Source organism: Doryrhamphus excisus, chromosome 5 (assembly GCF_030265055.1).
Source record: "Doryrhamphus excisus isolate RoL2022-K1 chromosome 5, RoL_Dexc_1.0, whole genome shotgun sequence".
NCBI classification, from domain to species: Eukaryota; Metazoa; Chordata; class Actinopteri; order Syngnathiformes; family Syngnathidae; genus Doryrhamphus; species Doryrhamphus excisus.
Window position 1 is genome coordinate 19,280,048 of NC_080470.1, and position 23,817 is coordinate 19,303,864.

Sequence of the window (23,817 nt, forward strand, 5' to 3'; positions counted from 1 at the left end):
TGGACTGAAAGTGGCTGCCGCCCACTGAGCACAGCAGTGGGCGGTAACCACGATGTTAATTCGTCGTCGAGGATGACGAACACTCTTATTAACCAATTGAATATCGCTAAATTGACCGTGGCCAATCAGAATTAAGCAATGACAGTTTGCTAGGTAGCGAAATCAAATAGTGCAGCTGTGTTAATTTGAAACACAAATTACAAGCTTCAAGTGAACTAGATATGTTATGTTTTTTCCGTTATAGTTATCGGAATAACTCTTAAAATGTTACGTAATCATATATATGTTAACACACTACGTTGTTCCTCGTTTATTGTTATTACTATAACTGCCATAAGTGCATAATCATTAATTTCAGATTTTATTTAATTTACGTTTATTTATTTTTTTGTTTTACCTGTTCAATTTGTGTTATTTTTGTGAAAATATGTTTGCACTTAAAAACAAAATCTTGACTCTTTTTCTTAAAATGTGTTTTACATAATAATGTAATAATCATTGTCGTCGGCTTCTGGTTGCTATGGACTGGTTGCTGTGTGCACAGAAAGTGGCTGCCGCCCACTGCTGTGCTCAACCACGATGTTAATTCGTTGTCGAGGATGACGAACACTCATATTAACCAATTGAATATCGCTAAATTGACCGTGGCCAATCAGAATGAAGGAAAGACAGTTTGCTAGGTAGAGAAATCAAATAGTGCAGCTGTGTTCATTTGAAACACTAGAGTCGATGGGAGACAGCACTTCGACGGAATAGCTAATGGTAAACACATTTTTATTAGGTATATAACGAGAATTGAAGTGTGGTATGAATTATGTTATATTCTATTGATGTCTACTTTCAAAAGTGCTGCGTTTGCGTGTAAGGGCAAGGCAACGGGGACGTCTTTTGCTCCATCCTCGTGAAGCTAACCTGTAAGCTTTAGCTGTAAGTGACATTAGCTACCTTGCTATTACTTCAATTTAGGTTACGTTTATTTTAAATTACTTAAGTTAGAGTGTCTTTTCTACTTGTAGTTATCGTTGTTGCGCATGTCAAAATGATGTCACTCTGTATCAATTCATGCATGTGTTTTAAGTTGTTTTGTTTTGGAATTTTTTTTTAAGTTTTAGAACGAATATCACCTGCCAATCATTCCACTAACATGGACAAGTATGTCAAAGTGAAGAAAATTGGGGAAGGTTCGTTTGGAAAGGCTGCCCTGGTCAAATCCAAGGAGGATGGCCACCAATATGTCATTAAGGAGATCAGCATATCTGGGGTACACCTTTTTATATGATATTCTATATATATATTCACCGTTTTACATGTTGTTTCTATTCATCCATAATAAACAGATGTCAGCGAAGGAGAGGCAAGAATCTCGAAAAGAAGTTGCAGTTCTTGCAAACATGAGCCACCCTAACATTGTCCAGTATAAGGAGTCTTTTGAAGGTACGCTTGGTTACAAATGTGAAAGTATTCCCAGTAGTATTTTTGATGCCATGTAAACTAATCGGTAGAGGGGGGCTGCCTGTATATTGTGATGGACTACTGTGAGGGTGGAGACCTCTTCAAGAAGATCAACTCTCAGAGAGGAATTCTTTTCCCAGAAGAGCAAGTAAGCTGCTACATTTTTAATGTGGTCCGTCATGGATGGAATACCTAATGAAACATGTGACCGCGCCCTTCTACATGTAACCTCAAGCATGTTTTCTATCTAGATCCTGGATTGGTTTGTGCAGATCTGCTTGGCAATAAAGCACATCCACGACAGAAAAATCCTGCACAGGGACATCAAATCACAGGTTTTTATTGTGCCGTGTTTTTATTGTGCCGTGTTTTTATTGTGCCGTGTTTTTATTGTGCCGTGTTTTCAATTCTGCTTTTTTTCACAGAACATATTTTTGACAAAAGATGGGACTGTGCAACTAGGGGACTTTGGGATTGCAAGGGTTCTTAACAGGTACGTAAAAAACATCAACATAAATGGAAGCCATCATGGGCGTATAATAAAGCATGCCTCTTATGTTTGTCAGCACCGTAGAACTTGCGAGAACCTGCATTGGGACCCCTTACTACCTTTCGCCGGAGATCTGTGAAAATAAACCTTACAACAACAAAAGGTAACGGATCACCACTGCATGTTGGTGCGTTGTTGTTGTCATCACCGGTAACCAAATACTTCCTTTACTGCACTGAGTCGAGCAGCAGCAGATTACGTTATGACTGTTGATAGATGAATATGTGTCTTATTATTGATCTCGCTGGTCTTCACAACATCTACAGGAAGCTGCTGAAAGGAAAACCCTCATATTGATTAGCATGTAAAACATTGAATGTGTATACATAGCCATGGCCTAAGACTGTACGGTAACGTTGTGTTTTTAATGACCTATGTATTGACGATATTCATATTGAAGGGAAAATAACACAAAGGAGTACATAATGTTGTGCTCTAAGGGTTTGCATCAAACTGATTTTCGTATAAGTTCGGTCTCGCTTTACAATAAGATACACAAAAATACAGTAGTTAGTTACTGAGGAACTAATGAGTAGAGTAGTTACTGAGGAACTAATGGCTAAAGCACATAGTCTATTGAGAGTGGTTACTTATGAACTAATGAGATAAGTGGTTACTGAGGAAGTAAGGCACTCATATTTAGAATAGTTACAGATAAACTAATGACTAAGGCAATGACAGTCTATGTAGAGTGGTTACTGATGAACTAATGAGTAGAGTCGTTACTGAGGAAATAAGGCACATATATTTAGAGTAGTTACTGATGAACTAATGAGTAGAGTCGTTACTGAGGATGTAAGGCACATATATTTAGAGTAGTTACTGATGAACTAATGAGTAGAGTCGTAACTGAGGAACTAAGGAACGTACATGTAGTTACCGATGAACTAATGACTAAGGCATATGCAGTCTATTTAGAGTAGTTACTGGTGAACTAATGACTAATGCACATGCAGTCTATTTAGAGTAGTTATGGTGAACTAATGACTAAGGCACATGCAGTCTATTTAGAGTGGATACTGATGAACTAATGAGTAAGGTAGTTACTGTGGAACTAAGGCACATATTTAGAGTAGTTACTGATGAACTCATGACTAAGGTGCATACAGTTTATTTGGAGTGATTACTGATGAACTAATGAGTAGAGTCATTACTGAGGAAGTAAGTCACATAAATATAGAGTAGTTACTGAGGAACTAATGACCAAGGTGCATACAGTCTATTTAGAGTGGTTACTGATGAACTGAGAGAAGTAGTTACTGAGGAAGTAAGGCACATACATTTAGTGTAGTTACTGATGAACTAATGACTAAGGCACATGCAGTCTGTTTAGAGTAGTTACTGATGAACTAATGACGAAGACACATACAGTCTATTTAGAGTGGTTACTGATGAACTAATGAGTAAGGTAGTTACTGAGGAACTAAGGCACATACATTTAGAGTAGTTACTGATCAACTAATGACTAAGGCACATACAGTCTATTTAGAGTGGTTACTGATGAACTAATGAGTAAGGTAGTTACTGAGGAACTAAGGCACATACATTTAGGGTAGTTACTGATGAACTAATGACTAATTCACATGCAGTCTATTTAGAGTAGTTACTGATGAACTAATGACTAAGGCACATACAGTCTATTTAGAGTGGTTACTGAGGAGCTAAGGCAAATATATTTGGAGTAGTTACTGGTGAACTAATGACTAAGGTGCATACAGTTTATTTAGAGTGATTACTGAGGAACCAATGAGTAGTGCTTAGCAATTTGTGGCCTAATATTTTAGCCCCGTAGCGTAAATATAATAAAACCTTGTTCAATATCTGTAACATTCCTCCTCACTTTCCTTTGCTCTGCAGCGATATTTGGGCTCTCGGCTGTGTCCTGTATGAAATGTGCACCCTTAAACACGCAGTAAGTATTCTAACTTGCCGCGTTAATGCATCACACACACACATGCATTTGAGAAAAGGAATCTAACGCCGTTGCCCATGTGTCTCCCACTCAGTTTGAGGCTGGAAATATGAAGAACCTGGTTCTGAAGATCATCCGCGGCTCGTATCCTCCTGTGTCTGTTCACTACTCCCAAGAACTGCGCTCCCTTTTGGCACAACTTTTTAAACACAACCCCAGAGAAAGGCCTTCAGTCAGCAGCATACTGGGCAAACCTTTCCTTTCTTGCAGGATCCAAAGGTTCCTCACACCACAGGTAGGACACACAGCCGGTTGACTTTGGAGACACTGTTCACACTCACAAAGTATATTTATTCCGGTCACATTTCAGGTCATTGCTCAGGAATTTCACCATACTTTTATTCACAAGCACCACAACGTTGGTGCACATCAGGGGTCATCAGGTAAGCTGCCGATTGAAGATATAGTTGGAGAAATGAGTCACAGGTCAGGTGGCATTTTGGTCAGAGAAACACCCCCAAAGGAGCTTCTGACCGCATTGCATCCCAACTCATTATCTTGTCTCATTTTATTACATTTTGTAGTATAACCTACGCATGATAAATATCTGTTTATTTTGTTGTTGTTTTTTCCACTTGTGACTAGCTAAGCGTCCTGCCCATGGTTCCATACCATCTTCCGCAGCCAAGATCACCAAACCAGCATGCAAATACGGAGTGCCTTTAACTGCAAGAAAGGGGTCCGATGTAACCAAAAAACCCGCAGACAGGAAACCGTCCGTTAAACATAAACCGGTAAGAAAGCCGCAATGGTCTGACTCCGTTACCTTAGGTCTTGCCCTGTTGGCGTCCTTTTAACATACAGCCTGTGTTATGCTACCATTGGCATGTCCAGGCCCCCCACAGAAGAGTCAGTCAAGGGGAAGAAGAGAGGAGAAAACAGGTACACTGCTGACAGTGCCATGTTGGTTTATAGTCAATAGTACAGTAATACTTTATTGCCATTCACAAATACGCACCAAGACAAATATCTTTGCAGTGACTCAAGTAGTAAAAGTAACACTTTGCAATAAGGTACACAAAATGACAGTAGTTAATGAGGAGCGAACCTACCTAACCCTAAACACTACTAGGAGTTCTTTCTCAGAAACTACTCTAAATGTATGTGCCTTAGTTCCACAGTAACCACTCTACTCATTCATTCCTCCTTAGCTACTCTAAACATATGCCTTTGTCGTTAGTTCATTGGTAACTACTGTAAATGTAGGTGCCTTAGTTCCATGGTAACTACTCTACTCATTAGTTCCTCATTTGCTACTCTAAATGTAGGTCCCTTAGTTTCACGGTAACTACTCTTCTCATTAGTTCCTCATTTACTACTCTAAACATATGCCTTTGTCATTATTTCATTGGTAACTACTCTAAATGTAGGTGCCTTAGTTCCATGGTAACTACTCTACTCATTAGTTCCTCATTAACTACTCTAAATGCACGTGGCCTAGTTATTAGTTCATTAGTAACTACTCTAAATGCATGCGCCTTAGTTTTTATTTCATTGGTAACTACTCTAAATGTAGGTGCCTTAGTTCCATGGTGGCTACTCTACTCATTAGTTCCCCATTTACTATTGTAAACATATGCCTTTGTCATTAGTTCATTGATAACTACTCTAAATGTAGGTGCCTTAGTTCCATGGTAGCTACTCTACTCATTAGTTCGTCATTTGCTACTCCAAATGTAGGTGCCTTAGTTCCACGGTAACCACTCTACTCATTAGTTCCTCATTAACTACTCTAAATGCACGTGTCTTAGTTATTAGTTCATTGTTAACTACTCTAAATGCATGCGCCTTAGTTATTCGTTCCTTGGTAACTACTCTTAATGTTGGTGCCTTAATTCCACAGTAACCACTCTACTCATTAGTTCCTCATTAACTACTGTAAAGGCATGTGCATTAGCTATTAGCTCCTTGGTAACTACTGTAAATGCATGCGCCTTAGTTATTAGTTCCTTTGTACTACTCTAAATGGAGGCGCCTTAATTCCACAGTAACCACTCTACTCATCAGTTCCTCAATAACTACTCTAAATGTAGGTGCCTTAGTTCCATAGTAACCACTCTACTCATTAGTTCCTCATTAACTACTCTAAATGCATGCGCCTTAGTCATGAGCTCTCCAGTAACTGCTCTAAATGTACTGTATGCCTTAGTCATTATTTCCTCCGTAACTACTCTAAATGTACATTATGTGTCAGTTATTACTTCCTCATAGGTTCTTTGTTAGTTTGTCAGTAACTACTCTAAATGTAAGTGCCATAGTCATTAGTTCCTTATTACTTCTTCATTAGTTCCTCAGTAAGTGCTGTATTATTGTGTACCTCATAGTAAAGTGAGAGCAAAGTATATACAGTAAATATGGTCTAAAGTGCATCATTAAAATATAACTAGCTACAATTTTGTGGGGAAATAGTTCTGCTTGTTGCCGCCACACTTTATCCACCAGGGTCTTTTGGAGTGCCAAATCTTTAATGGTAATTTTAGGTAACCAAACATTACCTCTGAGCTCCTTGTAGCTTTATGATGTCTGATGATGATGTCTTCCCTCGTGTAGCAAGAGACTATCAAAAAAGGAAAGATGGAGCTGACCGAGAATGAAAAGAAGCAGAAAGAACCGGTGAGCGCAAAATATAATCACACAATAAATATGATAATGACATATTTGCGTCTGTCTCAGATGTTGCTGTTGAAAGCAGAACAAATGAAGCGGTATGAAAAGGAAAAGGTGGGTGGCAAATAGGCATTTTTTTTCCTCAAAACTGAAATAAATTGATTTTGAATTTATGGAAAACGATATGTTACAGATTAGTCGCATAAACCATGCCAGAGAGCAAGGATGGAAAAATGTCTTGATCTCAAGTGTTGGCAGCCCAGAGAGGAAGGTACTGTGATTTTTTCTTAATTCTTAATATCAATATTTTAATATCACACCCTGCATATCAGTTACATATACCATAGCAGATTTTCCTGGATAATAATACTTGTCCTGCAAAGTATGCAGTCGTCTCTTTGTGATTCCGACATCGCTCCTTCACTCTTTTTAGTTCAGAACAATAAATATTTAAGCAAATGTTGCATATTCCTGGCCTAAAATAATAATTAAAGCATACAAATGTAAATGAGCTAAAATACAAATACAATGTAAGGAAGTACAAGGCCACTAGGTGTCACTATTAACACACACCAGACGTGATCTACAGCGAAATGCTTTTATTATTTTGTAATTATTTATCTCAACAGGCACAATAGTAATAATAGTCATCATAATAACACTGCTGTTGTGGCCATTCTCCAGCCACAAAAGTCAACTCTGAATCCCGAGCATCACTTCCTGTTTACTCGTCTGGAAGAAACACATAAAGTTTTATTTATGTCTTAAATGGCTTATTTTCTGTATCTACTATATTTGGTGTAAAGGTGAATATAGGGGTGTTATTTTAATTAAAAATAATATTAAATATTATTGGGTGGCACGGCGGTCGTGATCTCACAGCTAGGAGACCAGGGTTCAATTCCACGCTCGGCCATCTCTGTGTGGAGTTTGCATGTTCTCCCCGTGCATGCGTGGGTTTTCTCCGGGTACTCCGGTTTCCTCCCACATTCCAAAAACATGCCAGGCTAACATGCTAATTGGCGACTCCAAATTGTCCATCGGTATGTATGTGAGTGTGAATGGTTGTTTGTCTATATGTGCCCTGTGATTGGCTGGCCACCAGTCCAGGGTGGACCCCGCCTCTTGCCCGAAGACAGCTGGGATAGGCTCCAGCACCCCCGCCTCTCGCCCAAAGACAGCTGGGATAGGCTCCAGCACCCCCGCCTCTCACCCAAAGACAGCTGGGATAGGCTCCAGCACCCCCGCCTCTCGCCCAAAGACAGCTGGGATAGGCTCCAGCGCCCCGTCCCAAAGACAGCTGGGATAGGCTCCAGCACCCCCGCAACCCTCATGAGGATAAGCGGTAGAAAATGAATGAATGAATTATTATTTTTATTAATTTTTATTTATTTTTATTTATATATTGTTAGTATTTTTAGTATTTAAAAAGTCAAACAGGCATTTTCCTATGCTGTAACCATGAAAATATTATAATAAATATTGAATTCACTGACTGCAGTCGGGTCTGGAACCGATTAACCTTGATAAACGGGAGACGGTGCACAGCATGCATAGTGGTATAGATTTACTATTTATACGTTTATAAATCTATTTATAGATTTATTCATCTTCCACTCCTCTTCCCAGTGTTATTTTGGTGGTGGAAAAAGAGCTGCGGGTGATCCCGAGGCAGAAACCTACTACACCGCTCTCGAGCAAATGGCCAAACCACAATCAGTCGACAGAGGGATCAACAGGGAGGGACCGGCCACGCCCACACGGTAATTTTTTGATTTCTCTTGTGCTGCTGTAGTATTGAATAAGTATTCAAAGCGTGGCGCGTGTGCTAAGCAATGTGCCAGCCGCTGCTGGCCCAGTGCTCCCCAATGGTCGTGCCCAAGCCGTAAACCCCGAAGCGGTCAAGAGACGACTGGAGAGGCTGCAGCACACTTCTAAACAAAGCCATATCAGCAGGTAGGTTACACGGCTTCATTGAGGAATCACAGTCACGCATTGCTTGTTAAATTGTACTTGTCCTCTTTGCGATGATCAGGCAGCGTCACTTTGCGTTCGAACGAGCCTATCAAGTTGAGGAGTTTCTACAACGTAAAAAAGAAGCCATGCTTTACAAAGTCCGGGCTGAAGGACAGCTGGTATGTTATTGTTTTTGTTGTCTTTATGGTTTTACTTTACATTAGATGTGTACAAAATTTGCCCCCACCCCACCCCACTTTCATCAGTTTTTAATGTACGCAGCACTCGCTTTACACCAGGGGTCTCAAACCCAAGTTACTTGGGGGTCACTGGAGCTAGGGTCTGGGTGAGACTGGGCCACATCAGGTTTTCCCAAAAAAAAACAAACAGAAAAATATACAAACTTTTTCAGTGTTTGGGTTCCGATTTTCTACAATAAAAGCTCTGATAAAACATTCCACTGTTCTCAAATATCTTAATTTTTATTTTTCTGCACAAAATAAGATGAAAAATAAATAAACAAATCAAGAATAAAGAAAATCAATCAATCAGTAATAAATAAATATAATAATAATAATAAAACGGCAAATAATAAAAACTTAAGAAACCACATATATTTGCTGGGTAGACAAATTATTTTTTTCAGATTAAAATGAACAAAGCATTATTAGAGCCCTGTAGACATGACAAAACACGACTATAGTCACATTTACACTCTTTTTATTTACAACATATTGCGCAACTGCAGGGCCTTGAGACACATGCTAACTCGCAAACTAGAGATCTAGCGACCTAAACGGTAGCCTCCAAGTTATTTCCTTTAAACTTAAAAAAGCCAAAAACTTACCACTTCCACACGGATAGGGAGGATAACTATTAACAGTTAACGGGCCACACTAACATTAAACTTTCATATCAAGGCGGGGGCGTCAAACTAGTGTCCTGCGGGCCACATTTGGCCCGCGGGCCGCGTGTTTGAGACCCCTGCTTTACACCATTTGTGGAATATCCAACTACTAATGTCACCCTGCAATAAACCCCAAGATAAGGTGTCTAATATCATATGCATGTAGTATCACGTGAAAACTACTTCTTTGTGAATCTGTAGTTTTGAGTTCATACTTTGGCGAGATCTTGTTTAAAAGTTCAATTTTCTTCAAAATGTGGCACTAATTAAAAGGGCTGCATCAGCCTAAATTGTGGTTGACTTGAATGATAAACAGGGGACTCGCCAAAACCTGGCTGCAATCTATGGAGGCCATGTTGCTTCGGCTCGGTTCACAAGACCCAAAGTCAACAAAGAGGAGGAGGTAGGAGCACGGATGGCTCATCGTACGGCTGGCTACCTCACAGCACAAGCTGCCACTGCTTGTCTTCCATCCTTCCATCCTCACAGTCATGCCTGCGACTCGCCAATATGTCAGCCAAGCATTGCTGCTCAGATGCACGATTATTCCACCACAAAATGGTCCTTTCCTCATTTTGTCACGTACCATGCACTAGAGGTCTACACGGCTGTGCTTTTCCTTGGCCGCCGCGCCCCACAGCTGTCCACAGCCGTGGTGAGATTTGAGCGGAACAAGCGCAAAAATTAAATTACCTCTTTTCAGCTCAAGATAGTATAAATCAGGGGTCTCAAACTCAATTTACCTGGGGGCCACCGGAGCTAGGTTCTGGGTGAAGCCGGGCCGCATCAGGTTTTCAAAAAAACCCCAAAACGCATTTATTAAAAACTTGGAAAAAAAATCAATAAAAAAACTATCTTCAATGCTTTTGCTTCTGCTATACTCTACACTTTTTCAGTACTTTGGTTCCAGTTTTCCACACCAAAATATCTGATAAAACATTCCACTGTTCTCAAATATCTTAATTTTTATTTTTCTATACACAAAATAAGATAAAAAAATAAATAAACAAATTAAGTATAAAGACAATAAATCAATCAATCAGTAATAAATAAGAAAAACGTAAGAAACCACATACAGTTGGTAGAGAAATTATTTTTTTCAGATTCAAATGTACAGTATAAACAATTATTTAACCTTTAACATGAACATTAATGAAACTTAATAATTTGACCCAATTAGCAAGTTAGCATCGTACTTAGATCCATCTGGGAGCAGCATCGTAACTTTAACAACATGTTTGATGAGATGTTTTATCTTGACGTGTATTTTGCGTTTAATTCCAAAATCATTTCCTGCATTTATTTGTACCCAGCGTCATAAGCCTTTAGCTTCATTGCTAATCCAAAGCAAAACAGGGCGGGGTAACAGTGTAGGGTAACAGTATGGGCGGGGCAAAATCATGTTAATTGTGTCCGGTGTGCACACAGCTTTAAGCTGTCATTTCAATGTTAAACTTTGGTATCAAGGTGGGGGCCTCAAAATTGCGTCTCGTCGGCCGCATTTGGCCGGCGGGCCGCGAGTTTGAGACCCCTGGTATAAATTGTGTGAAAAAGATGAGATAAGGAAGGATTATGGACAATATAGGTGACCTTTCAAGAAAAAAGTGTTCAAATGTCTTTAATCGATATTAAAGATCGTTTTTACAATTCCAGAAGGTGCACCTCACCCGATAATCAAATCAGAATTAAGTCAAGGTTGATCTGCTTCAGTTTGCTGATGGGGTTGTTTGTGTTTGATAGCTGCTTGTTTTTAAGATATTCAGATGTAGAAATAATTTTGTTAGTTTTTTTTTTGTTAATTGTGGAAGTTATTCCGTTTAAACTTAAATAGCCAAAAACTTACCACTTCCACACGGATAGGGAGGATAACTATTAACAGTTATTTAACCTTTAACATGAACATTAATCAAACGTAATAATTTTTTCTGAGTACATGATACCATACAGCATCCATATCAAACTTGTGCGGGCCGCACTAACATTAAACTTTCATATCAAGGTGGGGGCCTCAAACTAGTGTCGTGCGGGCCACATTAGACCCCTGCACTAAGACATATGTGAAGAACTCTCACGGAAAGCAAAAAGTCTCGAGTTTTCCATAGTCGTGGCTACAGCCGTGGCCATGTTCTTGAGATTTCTTCAGCCCGCCCCGCCCCGTTAGTCGAGGAGTCCGGCCAGCCGTGGGGCCAGCCGCTCCGTGTAGACCTCTACCGTGCACTTTTTTTTGTTTTTTTTTTGTTTGCTTGCTTGGAATGTTATTCACAAATGCATCCTTTACTTTGTTAATTATTGTGCCTGAATGCCCAATTACATTCAGTTGTTAATAATATAATATGCCTATGCACATACTATTTTTAACATTTCTATGTTTTTTTTAGGAGTATCTAGCAAGACTCAAACAAATCCGCTTGCAGAACTTCAACGAGCGACAGCAGATCAAAGCCCGACTCAGAGGGGAAAAGGCGTGTCATTCCTCCAGATCATTTTAAACCGTTATTGAGGCAAGTATTTGATTTTAACATCTATTTGTTTTACTTTTTTGTTTCTAGTATGACAGTGACGGGTCAGACAGCCAGGAGTCGAGTGACGAGGCTCAGCTGAGGAGGAAGAAGTTAGCGGCTTTGAAAGTGAGTGCTCGGGGACCTTATCAAAACTGCCGTGTTGTTCTTGTTGTAGTACTCATTGCGTAATATACCATGAGAAGAAATTCAAATGTCATTCCAGGCTCAAGCAAACGTCCGTGCTGTTGTGCTGAAAGAGCAATTAGAGAAGAAGCGGAGAGAGGCGCACGAGAGAGAGAAAAAGGCATGGGATGACCATGTATGTGATGTGCCGCGTTTCGTTCCTCCAGTCTGCGCCTAGCTTAGTGATGTATAGCATTTAATAAAGGCACTGGTTCTATTGCGCCGTGGTAGATCGCAGCTCGGGAAGGGAAAGCGTGCATGGCTGCAGGAGACATGGCTTCGGCAGGAGCTTCTGCAAGCTCTCAACCCTCCACGGCTGCCAAAGCTTCAACCCAACCAGAGTCTGAACCCTCTAATCCGGTTATATCCATGACCGCTGCTCTGAAGAACGTTGGCGCTGTTAGTACACCTGCTTCACAATGTGTTTCCTGTTTGGTTCTACTATTTTTGTCTGATTTGCAATTTATCTTGCAGATTACTCCGGTGAAAGAGACCCCGCCTGCCACAGAGGCTGTCATCGTCATTCAGGTGTGCCGTAATGAATCCTCCATAAGTGTAACATCTAGCAGTTACCAGCTTTTTAACAGTGCTCGGTGCTTTTTCTTGCGTTAGTGTGAGAAGAAGCAGATCCTGAACAGGCTTAATCTGAACCTAAAAGTCCAGAACACCGTGGATGAAGCGGAGGAGTCGGCAACCAGCCCTAAAGAGCAGCCTGACGCAGAGAACCCGCCTTCCGGCGAAGATCAGAAGGGGGATCCAGCAGAACCATCTGAGAATGTCTGCGTGATGACAACCGGTTAGTGAAGTCTCAGCAGAAGCAATATTACAATAGACTTTTCCTCTTACTTCCTGTGGTGTTTGATGCCTTTTAATGGTAATGGTTTAATTTCATTTGAACGTGCATCAGATTCCAATTGAGTGCATCCCATAATCAGTTCCCAGTTCCACATGTCCAAAAGGAGTAGGAAGAAGCAAAGCTTATTAAATCATACCCCTCCATCTGGTACTTTTACAATCAGTAGCTGTTACATTTGTTCACTTCCTGCTTTCCATAATACAGTTTATGGTTAATTTTTTTTGTTTTTTTGTTTTTAAATAATGTACCTTGTACCGAAGTAGGTGGTGATATGAGCATCCAATGACATAATGGGTACCATAGTAGGTGTCAATATAGTGATATATATAGCACATCATGACTGGTTCAAGACTCTTCATCCTTGTATTTAGCAAACATCAACTGCTTGTATTGTTTCTTGAATTGGCTCATCGTTGTGCATTGTTTGATTTCCTTACTCAATCCATTCCATAGTTTGATTCCACATACTGAAATGCTATGGCTAGCATAACATAGTCCTAGCATAGAAGTGTTTCAAATGTACTTCTTCCCTGAGATCATATTTCTCCTCTCTTGTAGAGAAGTATTGGATGACATTTTTAGCTAATTGCTTGTTTTTAGCCTTATGCATTATTTTAGCTTTTTGAAGATGAACTATATCCGCAAGTTGAAGTATTTGTCATTTTACAAATAAGGAGTTAGTATGTTCTCTGTAGGCGGCATTATGAATTATGCTTAATTTTTAATGTTTTTTTCCCTTGATATTTCCTCAGCAGCTGCCTCAGAGGCTCCAGAAGATCGTCCACCTTCTGGTGGAGACAGGAAGAAGTGGGAGGCAGTTGCTCCATTTATCCTACCGATAGCCCAACAAACCCTGGAGGAGACATGCTTACCAACTACAGGCGAGTTATATGATATTGTCATGTTAGAGACAGAGTGTTGTCATTGGTGTTATGGCCTGTGGTTGTTATGGCTACATTTGAGTTTGTGAAGTGTAAGTGCTTAATTTAACATTACGACCGGCGGGGTAGATCCAGCCTAAAATAGCCACAGACTTTATTTGACAAATATATCTGTTTGTATGTATATCCCCAAGTCACCTGGGATAGGCTCCAGCATACCCGTAACCCTAGTGACGATAAGCAGCATAGAAAAAGGATGGATGGATCTGTTTGTGTATGTTTCGCAGAACAAACAGTGGGTGAGGTAATACAGATGGGCGTGCTACCAGAAGAAGCTCAAAGGAAGGTATGGGGGCCGAGTCCTGACTCTCAGGTGCTGAAAGTACTTCAGGAGGCCGAAGTTCAGCCACTCACTCAGCTGTTGGAGACGGTCAGCGTGTGCGAAGAGGCCTTCCCTGGAACTGGTTAGTGTTCTTTCCTGCAATGGCCTGCAACACATTCTAAATCAGGGGTCTCAAACTCAATTTACCTGTGGGCCACTGGAGCTAGGGTCTGGGCAAGGCTGGGCCGCATCAGGTTTTCCAAAAAAAAAAAAAAAAACGCATTTATTAAAACAGAAAAATATACAAACTTTTTCAGTGCTTTGGTTCCGATTTTCTACAATAAAAGCTCTGATAAAACATTCCACTGTTCTCAAATATCTAACTTTTTATTTTTCTGCACAAAATGAGATGAAAATAAACAAATCAAGCATAAAGAAAATCAATCAGTAAAAAATAAATATAATAATAATGATAAAACGGCAAATAATAAAAACTTAAGAAACCATATATAGTTGCTGGGTAAACAAATTATTTTTTTCTGATTAAAATGAACAAAGCATTATTAGAGCCCTGTAGACATGACAAAACACAACTATAGTCACATTTATACTCTTTATTTACAACATATTGCACAACTGCAGGGTCTTGAGACACATGCTAACTCGCAAACTAGAGAGCTTGCCACCTAAACGGTAGCCTTCAAGTTATTTCTTAAATAGCCAAAAACTTAGATATTCTATCATGAGGGAAAATTATTATTATATTATTATTATTATTATTATTATTATTATTATTATTATTACATTTAAATATTAAATAAAAAATATTTTTAAATATTATTTTTATTCCAATTATTTTTTGAGAAATATTAAAAGTGAGACTATTACAAGAACAACTTTTGCAAATATATGAAAATAGTTTTTTCTTGGCACAGCTATATGTGTTGTTTCCAGTATGTTCCCCTGGGCATTATAACACGAAAAAACAAGTTAATATGAGCTAGCTAACAATGCACGTCATTGGGATATACACATATTTCGACTGTGAAGCCCTCTAAAGAAACCTCTAAAAACGTTGTACATATGTGTATACATGCTGTGATCATGCATTAACGCGTATACGAATGATAACTTGTAATTTTGATGATTTAAATCACTACCGAAGGATGTGCAAAATGAACTATATCAGCAAGTTGAAGTATTTGTGGTTTTAGAAATAAGGAGTTAGTATGTTCTCTGTAGGCGGCATTATGAATTATCCTTACTGGCCTTTCTTGCAGTACATTTAGCCAGTGAAGATTGCTTTTATAGTTATTAGCCCATATTTCCACACAATCAGTAAGATATGGTAGAGTGCAGTTCTCCTTTAAGTAAACATCCGTCCACAGAAAAACACATAGACCAGCTGTCATTCACATTTTGGCCAATGAGAAGTCTGAAAAATCTACCACATCTTTGGATCAATATTAACTTATAGTTATATGTTTGTTGTTTTCATCCTGAACGCCTGATCCCAAAGAAGACCCCTGACCCCTCTGACGTACCTGATTTATCGATAAAATAAAAATCTAACTGAGTCGTTGAGGATGACAATGTGATGAGACGTCATCTGCACTGTAATTTCCACACTATAGTGGCTGCAATGGTGGTTTTTGTAATTCTCTGCTTTGTTTTTGTATGACTACAACGGTTAATGTGCTTCTTCCTGTTTCCAGATAAGTCCAACCAGATAGTCGCAGTGGAAGCGGCGAGTCCGTCTACAGAGATGGCGAGCCCAAAGAGCAGGACAGCTACGCTTCTTCAAAGCACCGCGGTGGCACTGGAAAGTGCTGCCCCCACAGAGGCCTCACATCCGGAAAATCCAAGTGCAAGTGGGCTGGAAGGACACACTTCGCCACAAAGGCTCGCAGACATCCAAGGTGAATCAATCACTCCCATCAGACATCCCAGCTTCTCATGCAACATAGAATTCCGGTGCAAATACAGTCTGCTTTTCCTTAGAGCCAACTGATGTGGAATCCATGGTTTTGGAAGATGTCCCTAAAGCCTCACAGCCTACAACGGGACTGCATCATGCTTGGGAGAAGGAAGCTCAAGAGCCAATGTAAATATCCATCCTATATTTACAATAACGCATATTGATTATGTCTCTTTTGGTTACATCTGCGAGGTCATCTATTTACATTTTGTAGCATTCCAAGTAACCATGGTGATGTAATTTGTAAATATGTTTTTTTAATGCATAAGATTAGACACATGCAATCCAGAAAATGGTATGTAAATATTACACTTGGTGGGGAAAAAGTGGGCGAATAAATTGACAATAAAAGCACAAATACTGCGGATTTCAGAAAACAACAGATGGAATGACACAGCACTCTACAAGAAGCGATGAATTCTGTAAAATTAAATAATTAAAAAAAAAATCAAAAAATTGTTACAGCTATAATGATGAAAATGGTAATATTAACGATGATTATAATAATGGTGATATAATAACAATAATAATGGTAATAAATAAAGATATAACAAACATGATAATAATGATAATAATATTAATATTATTAATTATTAATGTATTATTTATTAATAATTTATTAAAATTATGTATTTATAATATTTATAAGTTAAGTAAATACGTTTTTGCTTCAGCCTACTCCTTTTGGGCTTGTGATCAGATAGTTGAATACAAATGTAAATAATGGAAAGTTATATTTTGGTTGATGTAAGAAATGCACTGTAATGTTTCATATATTTACCCAAATAAAATAAAAATTAAAAAAAATGCTAATGGTAGTTTTTCTTCCAGGCCACCAGAGGGCGATACAAGCCAAGGAGAAGCAGCAACAGGGAAAGTGGACGGTGAGACTTACATTCATTTTTTTTTTTTTTTTTTCAAAAACAAATGATCAATGTTCATATGTCTTAGCACTATGGGGAGCAGAGCTTTCAGCCGCTCTGCTCCCCAACTCTGGAACTCCCACCTTCCAATCCAAACTCAAAACTCATCTGTTCAAACTTGCCTATTTCCTTTAACTGCTTCACATGGTCCCCCCTCCCCCTATTTCTTGTATGTTCTTATTTATTGTATGTTGTCTTTTATCTTGTATTTAATATTGGCATTTTTTATCTTCTGTACAGCGACCTTGGGTGTCCTGAAAGGCGCTTTTAAATAAAATGTATTATTATTATTATATTCAAATCCGCAAAATCTTCTCCATCCCTGCCGCAGGTCCATCACAGGGCGAAGAACCCTTGTTTACAAAGTTGCGTTCTCCAGCTCACAGACGCACCTCTGCTCTCGCCCTCCTCTCGGCTCAGTCCTCGGTGGATGACTCCTCCTCCTCTATAGCGTCTCGCTCACGCTCCGTCTCGCCTCTGCGCTCCAAGCAGCACAACGCTCTCCTCATTGGCCTCTCTACGGGCATGTTTGACTCCAACAACCCCAAGGTACACCCCCGGATAATAATTCATTCATTCATTTTCTACCGCTTATCATCACGAGGGTCGCGGGGGTGCTGGAGCCTATCCCAGCTGTCTTCGGGCGAGAGAGGCGGGGTAGTCTGGACACAGGTTCAAGAAATGACATTTTTAAAACCATTTTCTTCAGTCTGAATACAATCATATCTCAGTTTTCATGGGATTTGTTTTTTGTGGACATAATTAATTCGTATACTGTCTTGGTTATCGTACACGGGGCTCGACTGTAACGATGTACCGATGGCCCGGGGCAAGTTAAAACAACATTGAGGCAAGTAAATCCAATCAGCCCGTCGGGCAAGTGCACTTTGGCATGCCATACTGCCAAGAGTTTTTTTTAAAAGCGGTTCTTGTTGGGCAGGGGTCTCAAACTCAATTTACCTGGGGGCCACTGGAGCTAGGGTCTGGGCAAGGCTGGGCCGCATCAGGTTTTCAAAAAAAAAAAAAAAAAACGCATTAATTAAAAACAGAAAAATATACAAACTTTTTCAGTGCTATTTTCTGAAAAATAAATAAACAAATCAAGAATAAAGAAAATCAATCAATCAGTAATAAATAAATATAATAATAATAATAAAACGGCAAATAATAAAAACTTAAAAAACCACATATAGTTGGTGGGTAGACAAATTATTTTTTTTCAGATTAAAATGAACAAAGCATTATTAGAGCCCTGTAGACATGACAAAACACGACTATAGTCACATTTATACTCTTTTTATTTACAACATATTGCGCAACTGCAGGGTCACATGCTAACTCGCAAACTAGAGAGCTAGCGACCTAAACGGTAGCCTTCAAGTTATTTCCTTTCAACTTAAATAGCCAAAAACTTACCACTTCCACACGGATAGGGAGGATAACTATTAAGAGTTATTTAACCTTTAACATGAACATTAATCAAACATAATAATTTTTTCTGGGTACATGATACCATACAGCATCCATATCAAACTTGCGCGGGCCGCACTAACATTAAACTTTCATATTTAAGGCGGGGGCCTCAAACTAGTGTCCTGCGAGCCACATTTGGCGTGCGGGCTGCGTGTTTGAGACCTCTGATGTATACTATTGACATAACGGCTATAACGGCTAATATTTGCAAATGATGATTAATAAATGTTAATTATAAAAAGTGATATTGGATAATTCCTCACGGCACACCTGACGGTTTCTCATGGTACACTAGTGTGCCGCGGCACAGTGATTGAAAATCACTGGTATAGAATACATTCCATTCAAGTCCTCTGCATATTATTGTCAGATGCTGCGAACATGCTCCCTTCCTGACCTCAGCCGAGTCTTCAGCTCTCAGCAGGACTCTGTCATGACCACTGACGACAACGCTGCTCCAGACAGTGTCCTGGAGAACCAGGACCAGGATGAAGTCAAAGACGACGACCAGTCTGAGACAGAGGAGTAAGACAACCACACACGAAAGAAACAAAAGCAAACACGGTCATTCCGTGTGGCGCCTCAATATTTCTTATCCCTCAGCGTGTATGAGGATGAAGACCTCCAGGAGATTCGAGCATCCATGGAACGACTCCTGCACGAGGAGAGCGACCTCATGAGGAACCCAGCACACGATGGGAGAGGAGACTTTAATGGAAACGCTCCCAACGGACAAGAACAAGAACTTTTCAACAGGATGGCCGTGGAGCTTGAGCAGGACGACAATCCGATGGCTGTCGGTGATGATGATGATGAGGAAGAAGAAGATGACGAGGATGAAGATCGCTCAAATGGGAGTCCTGGTGATGAGGAGGCAGGGGAGCTCCTCAGCAACGGTGTGGGGGAAGACATCAATAGCCAACTTAATGAAGAATGGCATTCAGGTAAGATGGCAGCTCACATTTATGGATTCATAGGACAAGGAATAATGATGATGATGATAAAAATAAAAACTGCATATAGTCACCTTTTTTGTAAACATGCAAAAGAGCTAGCTGATTTCCAAAAGATTGTCATTGAACTTAAGTAAAACTAAAATCATGCTGTTTGCTAACAGCAGAAAGGACACGCGCCAGCAAATACATATAGACAGTGTGGACATTGAAAAGGTGAACGAAATTTTAATGTTAATTATTTTTTTGTCACGTACCGAAGTAGGAGGCCATATGACCATCAAGATTTTAATTTTAATTTTAATTTTAATTTTAATTTTAATTTTAATTTTAATTTTAATTTTAATTTTAATTTTAATTTTAATTTTAATTTTAATTTTAATTTTAATTTTAATTTTAATTTTAATTTTAATTTTAATAAAAAAAAGAAATTTAAAAATTACATTTAAAAAAATAAATGATGTTTGGAAAGCAGGAAGTGAACAAATGTAACAGTTACTGATTGTAAAAGTACCAGATGGAGGGGTAGGATTTAATAAGAGTTGCTTCTTCCTACTCCTTTTGGACATGTGGAACTGGGAACTGATTATGGGATGCACTCAATTGGAATCTGATGCATGTTCAAATGAAATGAAACCATTACCATTACCATTACCAAAAGCTTTGAGCTTGTTTTAAAGCCATTTCCACCTGCAACGCCAGCGTGCCTACCATGTTCTTCTGTGTATAGACAGCAGCGAAGAGGAGCAGGAGGGAGAAGCTGAACTTTACGACAGTATCTTCAGTCGCTTGGAAGAGCATCGCTTTAACTTGGAGCAGCAGATGGGATTCGAGAAGTTCATTGAGGCCTACAATAAGATAAAGGTCTGAAACGTTCAAGTCATCTACTCAGCCTTGTATTCACGTGCGAGTAACCGTACACCAAACCATTCAGGCGATACGGGACGACGAGGACGATAATATCGACCTGGGCTCCGGTTTGGCGTTTAGCATTTTGGGAACCGAGCACCAGCATCTGTATCCCAACATCCTCCACCTGGTGATGGCAGATGGAGCATACCAAGAAGGTCAGGGAGAAGCACACGCTTGATCTTTTTTTCTGGCATGCCAGCAATAGCAACTGTAAAGGAGTTTACGAGGGTTGCGGGGGTGCTGGAGCCTATCCCAGCTGTCTTTGGGCGAGAGGCGGCCAGCCAATCACAAGGCACATATAGACAAACAACCATTCACACTCACATTCATACCTATGGACAATTTGGAGTGGCGAATTAACCTAGCATGTTTTTGGAATGTGGGAGGAAACCGGAGTACCCGGAGAAAACCCACGCAAACTCCACACAGGGATGGCCGAGGGTGGGATCGAACTCGGGTCTCCTAGCCGTGAGGTCTGCGCGCTAACTGCGCGCTAACCACTCGCCCGCCGTGCAGCAATATTTATGCATCTCATCCAAAATTTATGACTTCTTGAATTTATTTAATCTAAATTGAGAGAGCCAAAAATGTACCACTTCCACACAGAGTCGGAGGAGATTTTTTTTCCACCCCCAAACTCCACACAAAGGGTGGAATTGAACTCAGGTCTCCTAGCTGTGAGGTCTGCGCGCTAACCACTCGTCCGCCGTGCCGCCTGATTATAATCATGATCAAAAAAATCAAAAAATTTCAAGTATTTTCAAGTATTTACTCGGCATCTGATATCTTAATTTTTATTTTTCTGCACAAAATAAGATGAAAAATAAACAAATCAAGAATAAAGAAAATCAATCAATCAGTAATAAATAAATATAATAATAATAGTAAAACAGCAAATAATAAAAACTTAAGAAACCACATATAGTTGGTGGGTAGACAAATTATTTTTTTCAGATTAAAATGAACAAAGCATTATTAGAGCCCTGTAGATATGACAAAACACGACTATAGTCACATTTATACTCTTTTTATTTACAACATATTGCGCAACTGCAGGGTCTTGAGACACATGCTAACTCGCAAACTAGAGAGCTAGCGACCTAAACGGTAGCCTCCAAGTTATTTCCTTTAAACTTAAATCAACTTACCACTTCCACACGGACAGGGAGGATAACTATTAACAGTTATTTAACCTTTAACATGAACATTAATCAAACGTAATATTTTTTTCTGGGTACATGATACCATACAGCATCCATATCAAACTTGCGCGGGCCGCACTAACATTAAACGTTCATATTTAAGGCGGGGGCCTCAAACAGTGTCCTGCGGGCCACATTGTTTGAGACCCCTGCTATATAGTACCTTCTATCTTTAATATATGCATTTGTTTCCTCGATCATCCTAACAAGCGTTTCTCTTGTCTTTTAGGCAATGATAAGTGTTTATCGCAGTGGAGCAACTGGCAACAATGACAATCTACGTCCTATCTGATGTCTTCCTCCATTAGAAAATGAAGCTTGCTTTATAAATACTGAAACAGCAGCCTTTTTAGCTTTTTGGTCAATTGGTGTAGAGTTACATTTGCACTATTTATGACATGTGACATGTTCTTGTTTACCTAAATGTTTTGTGTCTTTTTCTAATGGAAAAACATGTGATGTCGACTATTATATCATGAGTTCTTCTGTGTTCCTCTTCAACCTCTCTGACATTTCTCTGGGTAAAAGCTCTCGTGCTCTCAGGTGCTCTCTCTCTCCATTCAACTATGGATTTCCGATGTGATCCTTGCTCCACACAGCCAAACTCACCTTCAGCTTTAATGTAGCAAGAATCCAGTGGAACTCTTTTCTAAGATCATTTTTTAATCACACACACACACACAAAATATTGCAGAATGTTTTTTTTTTAGAACGCAAACAAGGCTGCCTCATGATGTTGAGGTACTGTAGCTGTCACGTTGAAGTCATCTTCGGATGATATAAGCAATGGTATGATTATGAATCATGAATGTTTCTGTGAAATAAAGAATAACTCTTTCATTTCTGTTTGTTGTTTAGATTGTCATGTCCGACTGCGGTCACATCCCGGGAAAGGCTACATTTTGTATTGGAGAGCAAGCTAATTTTGTAAGTTGACCCTCTTACAAAGACATGAACAGGTTATTATTTATGATGCTGCACACTGAAATCCTGCCAAAACTGGTTTGAAAGTATAAGAGAAAGTTTGAATTCCGATGTGTACTGTAAGTCACGTGTCTGTCAAAGTGGCATATTATGGCGCTCACGAGTCTGTGAGGAAAAAGTCACATCTTTGACAGGAGCCAATCATGAGCTGTGGAAACATCACAACAGGCCTGTCAACCCAATGGACATTGCAGGATGTCATTACTCTATATAGACAATAACAGTCTCAGGGTTTCATCCAACAAACAACATTAAACACATCACACAGCAACTTAACACTCACACATTATTCCTCGGCAATACAGAAGCCGGTATCAATACGACGGGAGTTTTATTTATTTTAAAGTCATATTGGGATGTGTTTGTATATTTGCACCTAGGTTGCTGTGTGATGAATTAAGTTTGTCAGTAAAGTTTTGTTTGTTTCTTTTGGCTTTTTTCCCCAAGTGTTCTTGAAACATGACACGGCGAGTCGGACTGTTACGTCGTTATAACAGTCTCAGGGTTTCATCCAACAAACAACATTAAACACATCACACAGCAACTTAACACTCAGAAATTATGCCTCGGCAATACAGAAAGTATCAATACGACTTTAGTATGAAAATAACTCGACGTTAAGCATTCACATTTTCGTTGAGAACCATAGAAAATGGTACTGCAATGTTGCATCTGTCCACCAGACGGAGCCAGAGCACCAAAGCCAAAAGGGAACTTTGAAATGTTGGGAGTTTTATCACTGATAAGCTGCCACAAGTCATTCATTCATTCATTTTCTACCGCTTTTTCCTCACGAGGGTCACGGGGGGTGCTGGAGCCTATCCCAGCTGTCTTCGGGTGAGAGGCGGGGTCCACCCTGGACTGGTGGCCAGCCAATCACAGGGTACATATACACAAACAACCATTCACACTCACATTCATACCTATGGCCAATATGGAGTCGCTAATTAACCTAGCATGTTTTTGGAATGTGGGAGGAAACCGGAGTACCCGGAGAAAACCCACGCATGCACGGGGAGAACATGCAAACTCCACACAGAGATGGCCGAGGGTGGAATTGAACCCTCGTCTCCTAGTTGTGAGGTCTGTGCGCTAACCACACGACCGCCGTGCCGCCCCATTTTAAAGTCATATTGGAGAAAAAAAAAGAAGTCATATTGGGATATGTTTGTATATTTGCACTTAGGTTGCTGTGTGTTGAATTA

At 39.7% G+C, this 23,817-nt stretch overlaps 1 protein-coding gene across 5 annotated transcripts; it reads left to right on the forward strand.

The window, feature by feature from the left end:
* Nucleotides 1–666: 666 nt before the first annotated feature.
* On the forward strand, nucleotides 667–23,809 carry nek1 (NIMA-related kinase 1). Of its 5 annotated transcripts, XM_058073847.1 has the most exons (37): nucleotides 707–762; nucleotides 848–927; nucleotides 1,107–1,261; nucleotides 1,338–1,434; nucleotides 1,503–1,600; nucleotides 1,704–1,787; nucleotides 1,878–1,945; nucleotides 2,019–2,105; nucleotides 3,860–3,914; nucleotides 4,009–4,209; nucleotides 4,285–4,357; nucleotides 4,560–4,708; nucleotides 4,809–4,856; nucleotides 6,525–6,587; nucleotides 6,648–6,695; nucleotides 6,775–6,852; nucleotides 8,211–8,344; nucleotides 8,415–8,537; nucleotides 8,617–8,716; nucleotides 9,761–9,847; nucleotides 11,823–11,906; nucleotides 11,994–12,071; nucleotides 12,169–12,264; nucleotides 12,360–12,527; nucleotides 12,603–12,656; nucleotides 12,741–12,924; nucleotides 13,737–13,865; nucleotides 14,153–14,329; nucleotides 15,903–16,106; nucleotides 16,189–16,291; nucleotides 16,997–17,049; nucleotides 17,420–17,637; nucleotides 18,932–19,086; nucleotides 19,165–19,505; nucleotides 20,245–20,378; nucleotides 20,449–20,581; nucleotides 21,858–23,807. In XM_058073847.1, exons 3-37 carry the CDS (start codon nucleotides 1,145–1,147, stop codon nucleotides 21,899–21,901), a joined length of 4,065 nt encoding a protein of 1,354 aa, XP_057929830.1. In that variant the 5' UTR covers nucleotides 707–762; nucleotides 848–927; nucleotides 1,107–1,144; the 3' UTR covers nucleotides 21,902–23,807. The 5 variants fall into 5 exon arrangements, with proteins under 5 accessions (XP_057929832.1, XP_057929829.1, XP_057929833.1 ...); XM_058073849.1 differs by lacking the exon at nucleotides 848–927 and having other exon boundaries at nucleotides 667–762; nucleotides 13,740–13,865; nucleotides 21,858–23,809; XM_058073846.1 differs by lacking the exon at nucleotides 848–927 and having other exon boundaries at nucleotides 667–762.
* The last annotated feature ends 8 nt before the right edge of the window (nucleotides 23,810–23,817 follow it).

What these genes read in the sequence shown, in the direction of transcription:
- nek1 (XM_058073846.1), top strand. Translation starts at nt 1,145, where the DNA reads ATGGACAAGTATGTCAAAGTGAAGAAAATTGGGGAAGGTTCGTTTGGA. An exon ending in AGGAGATCAGCATATCTGGG is followed by an intron (nt 1,262 to 1,337) that starts GTACACCTTTTT and finishes CATAATAAACAG; the next exon opens with ATGTCAGCGAAGGAGAGGCA. An exon ending in GTATAAGGAGTCTTTTGAAG is followed by an intron (nt 1,435 to 1,502) that starts GTACGCTTGGTT and finishes ACTAATCGGTAG; the next exon opens with AGGGGGGCTGCCTGTATATT.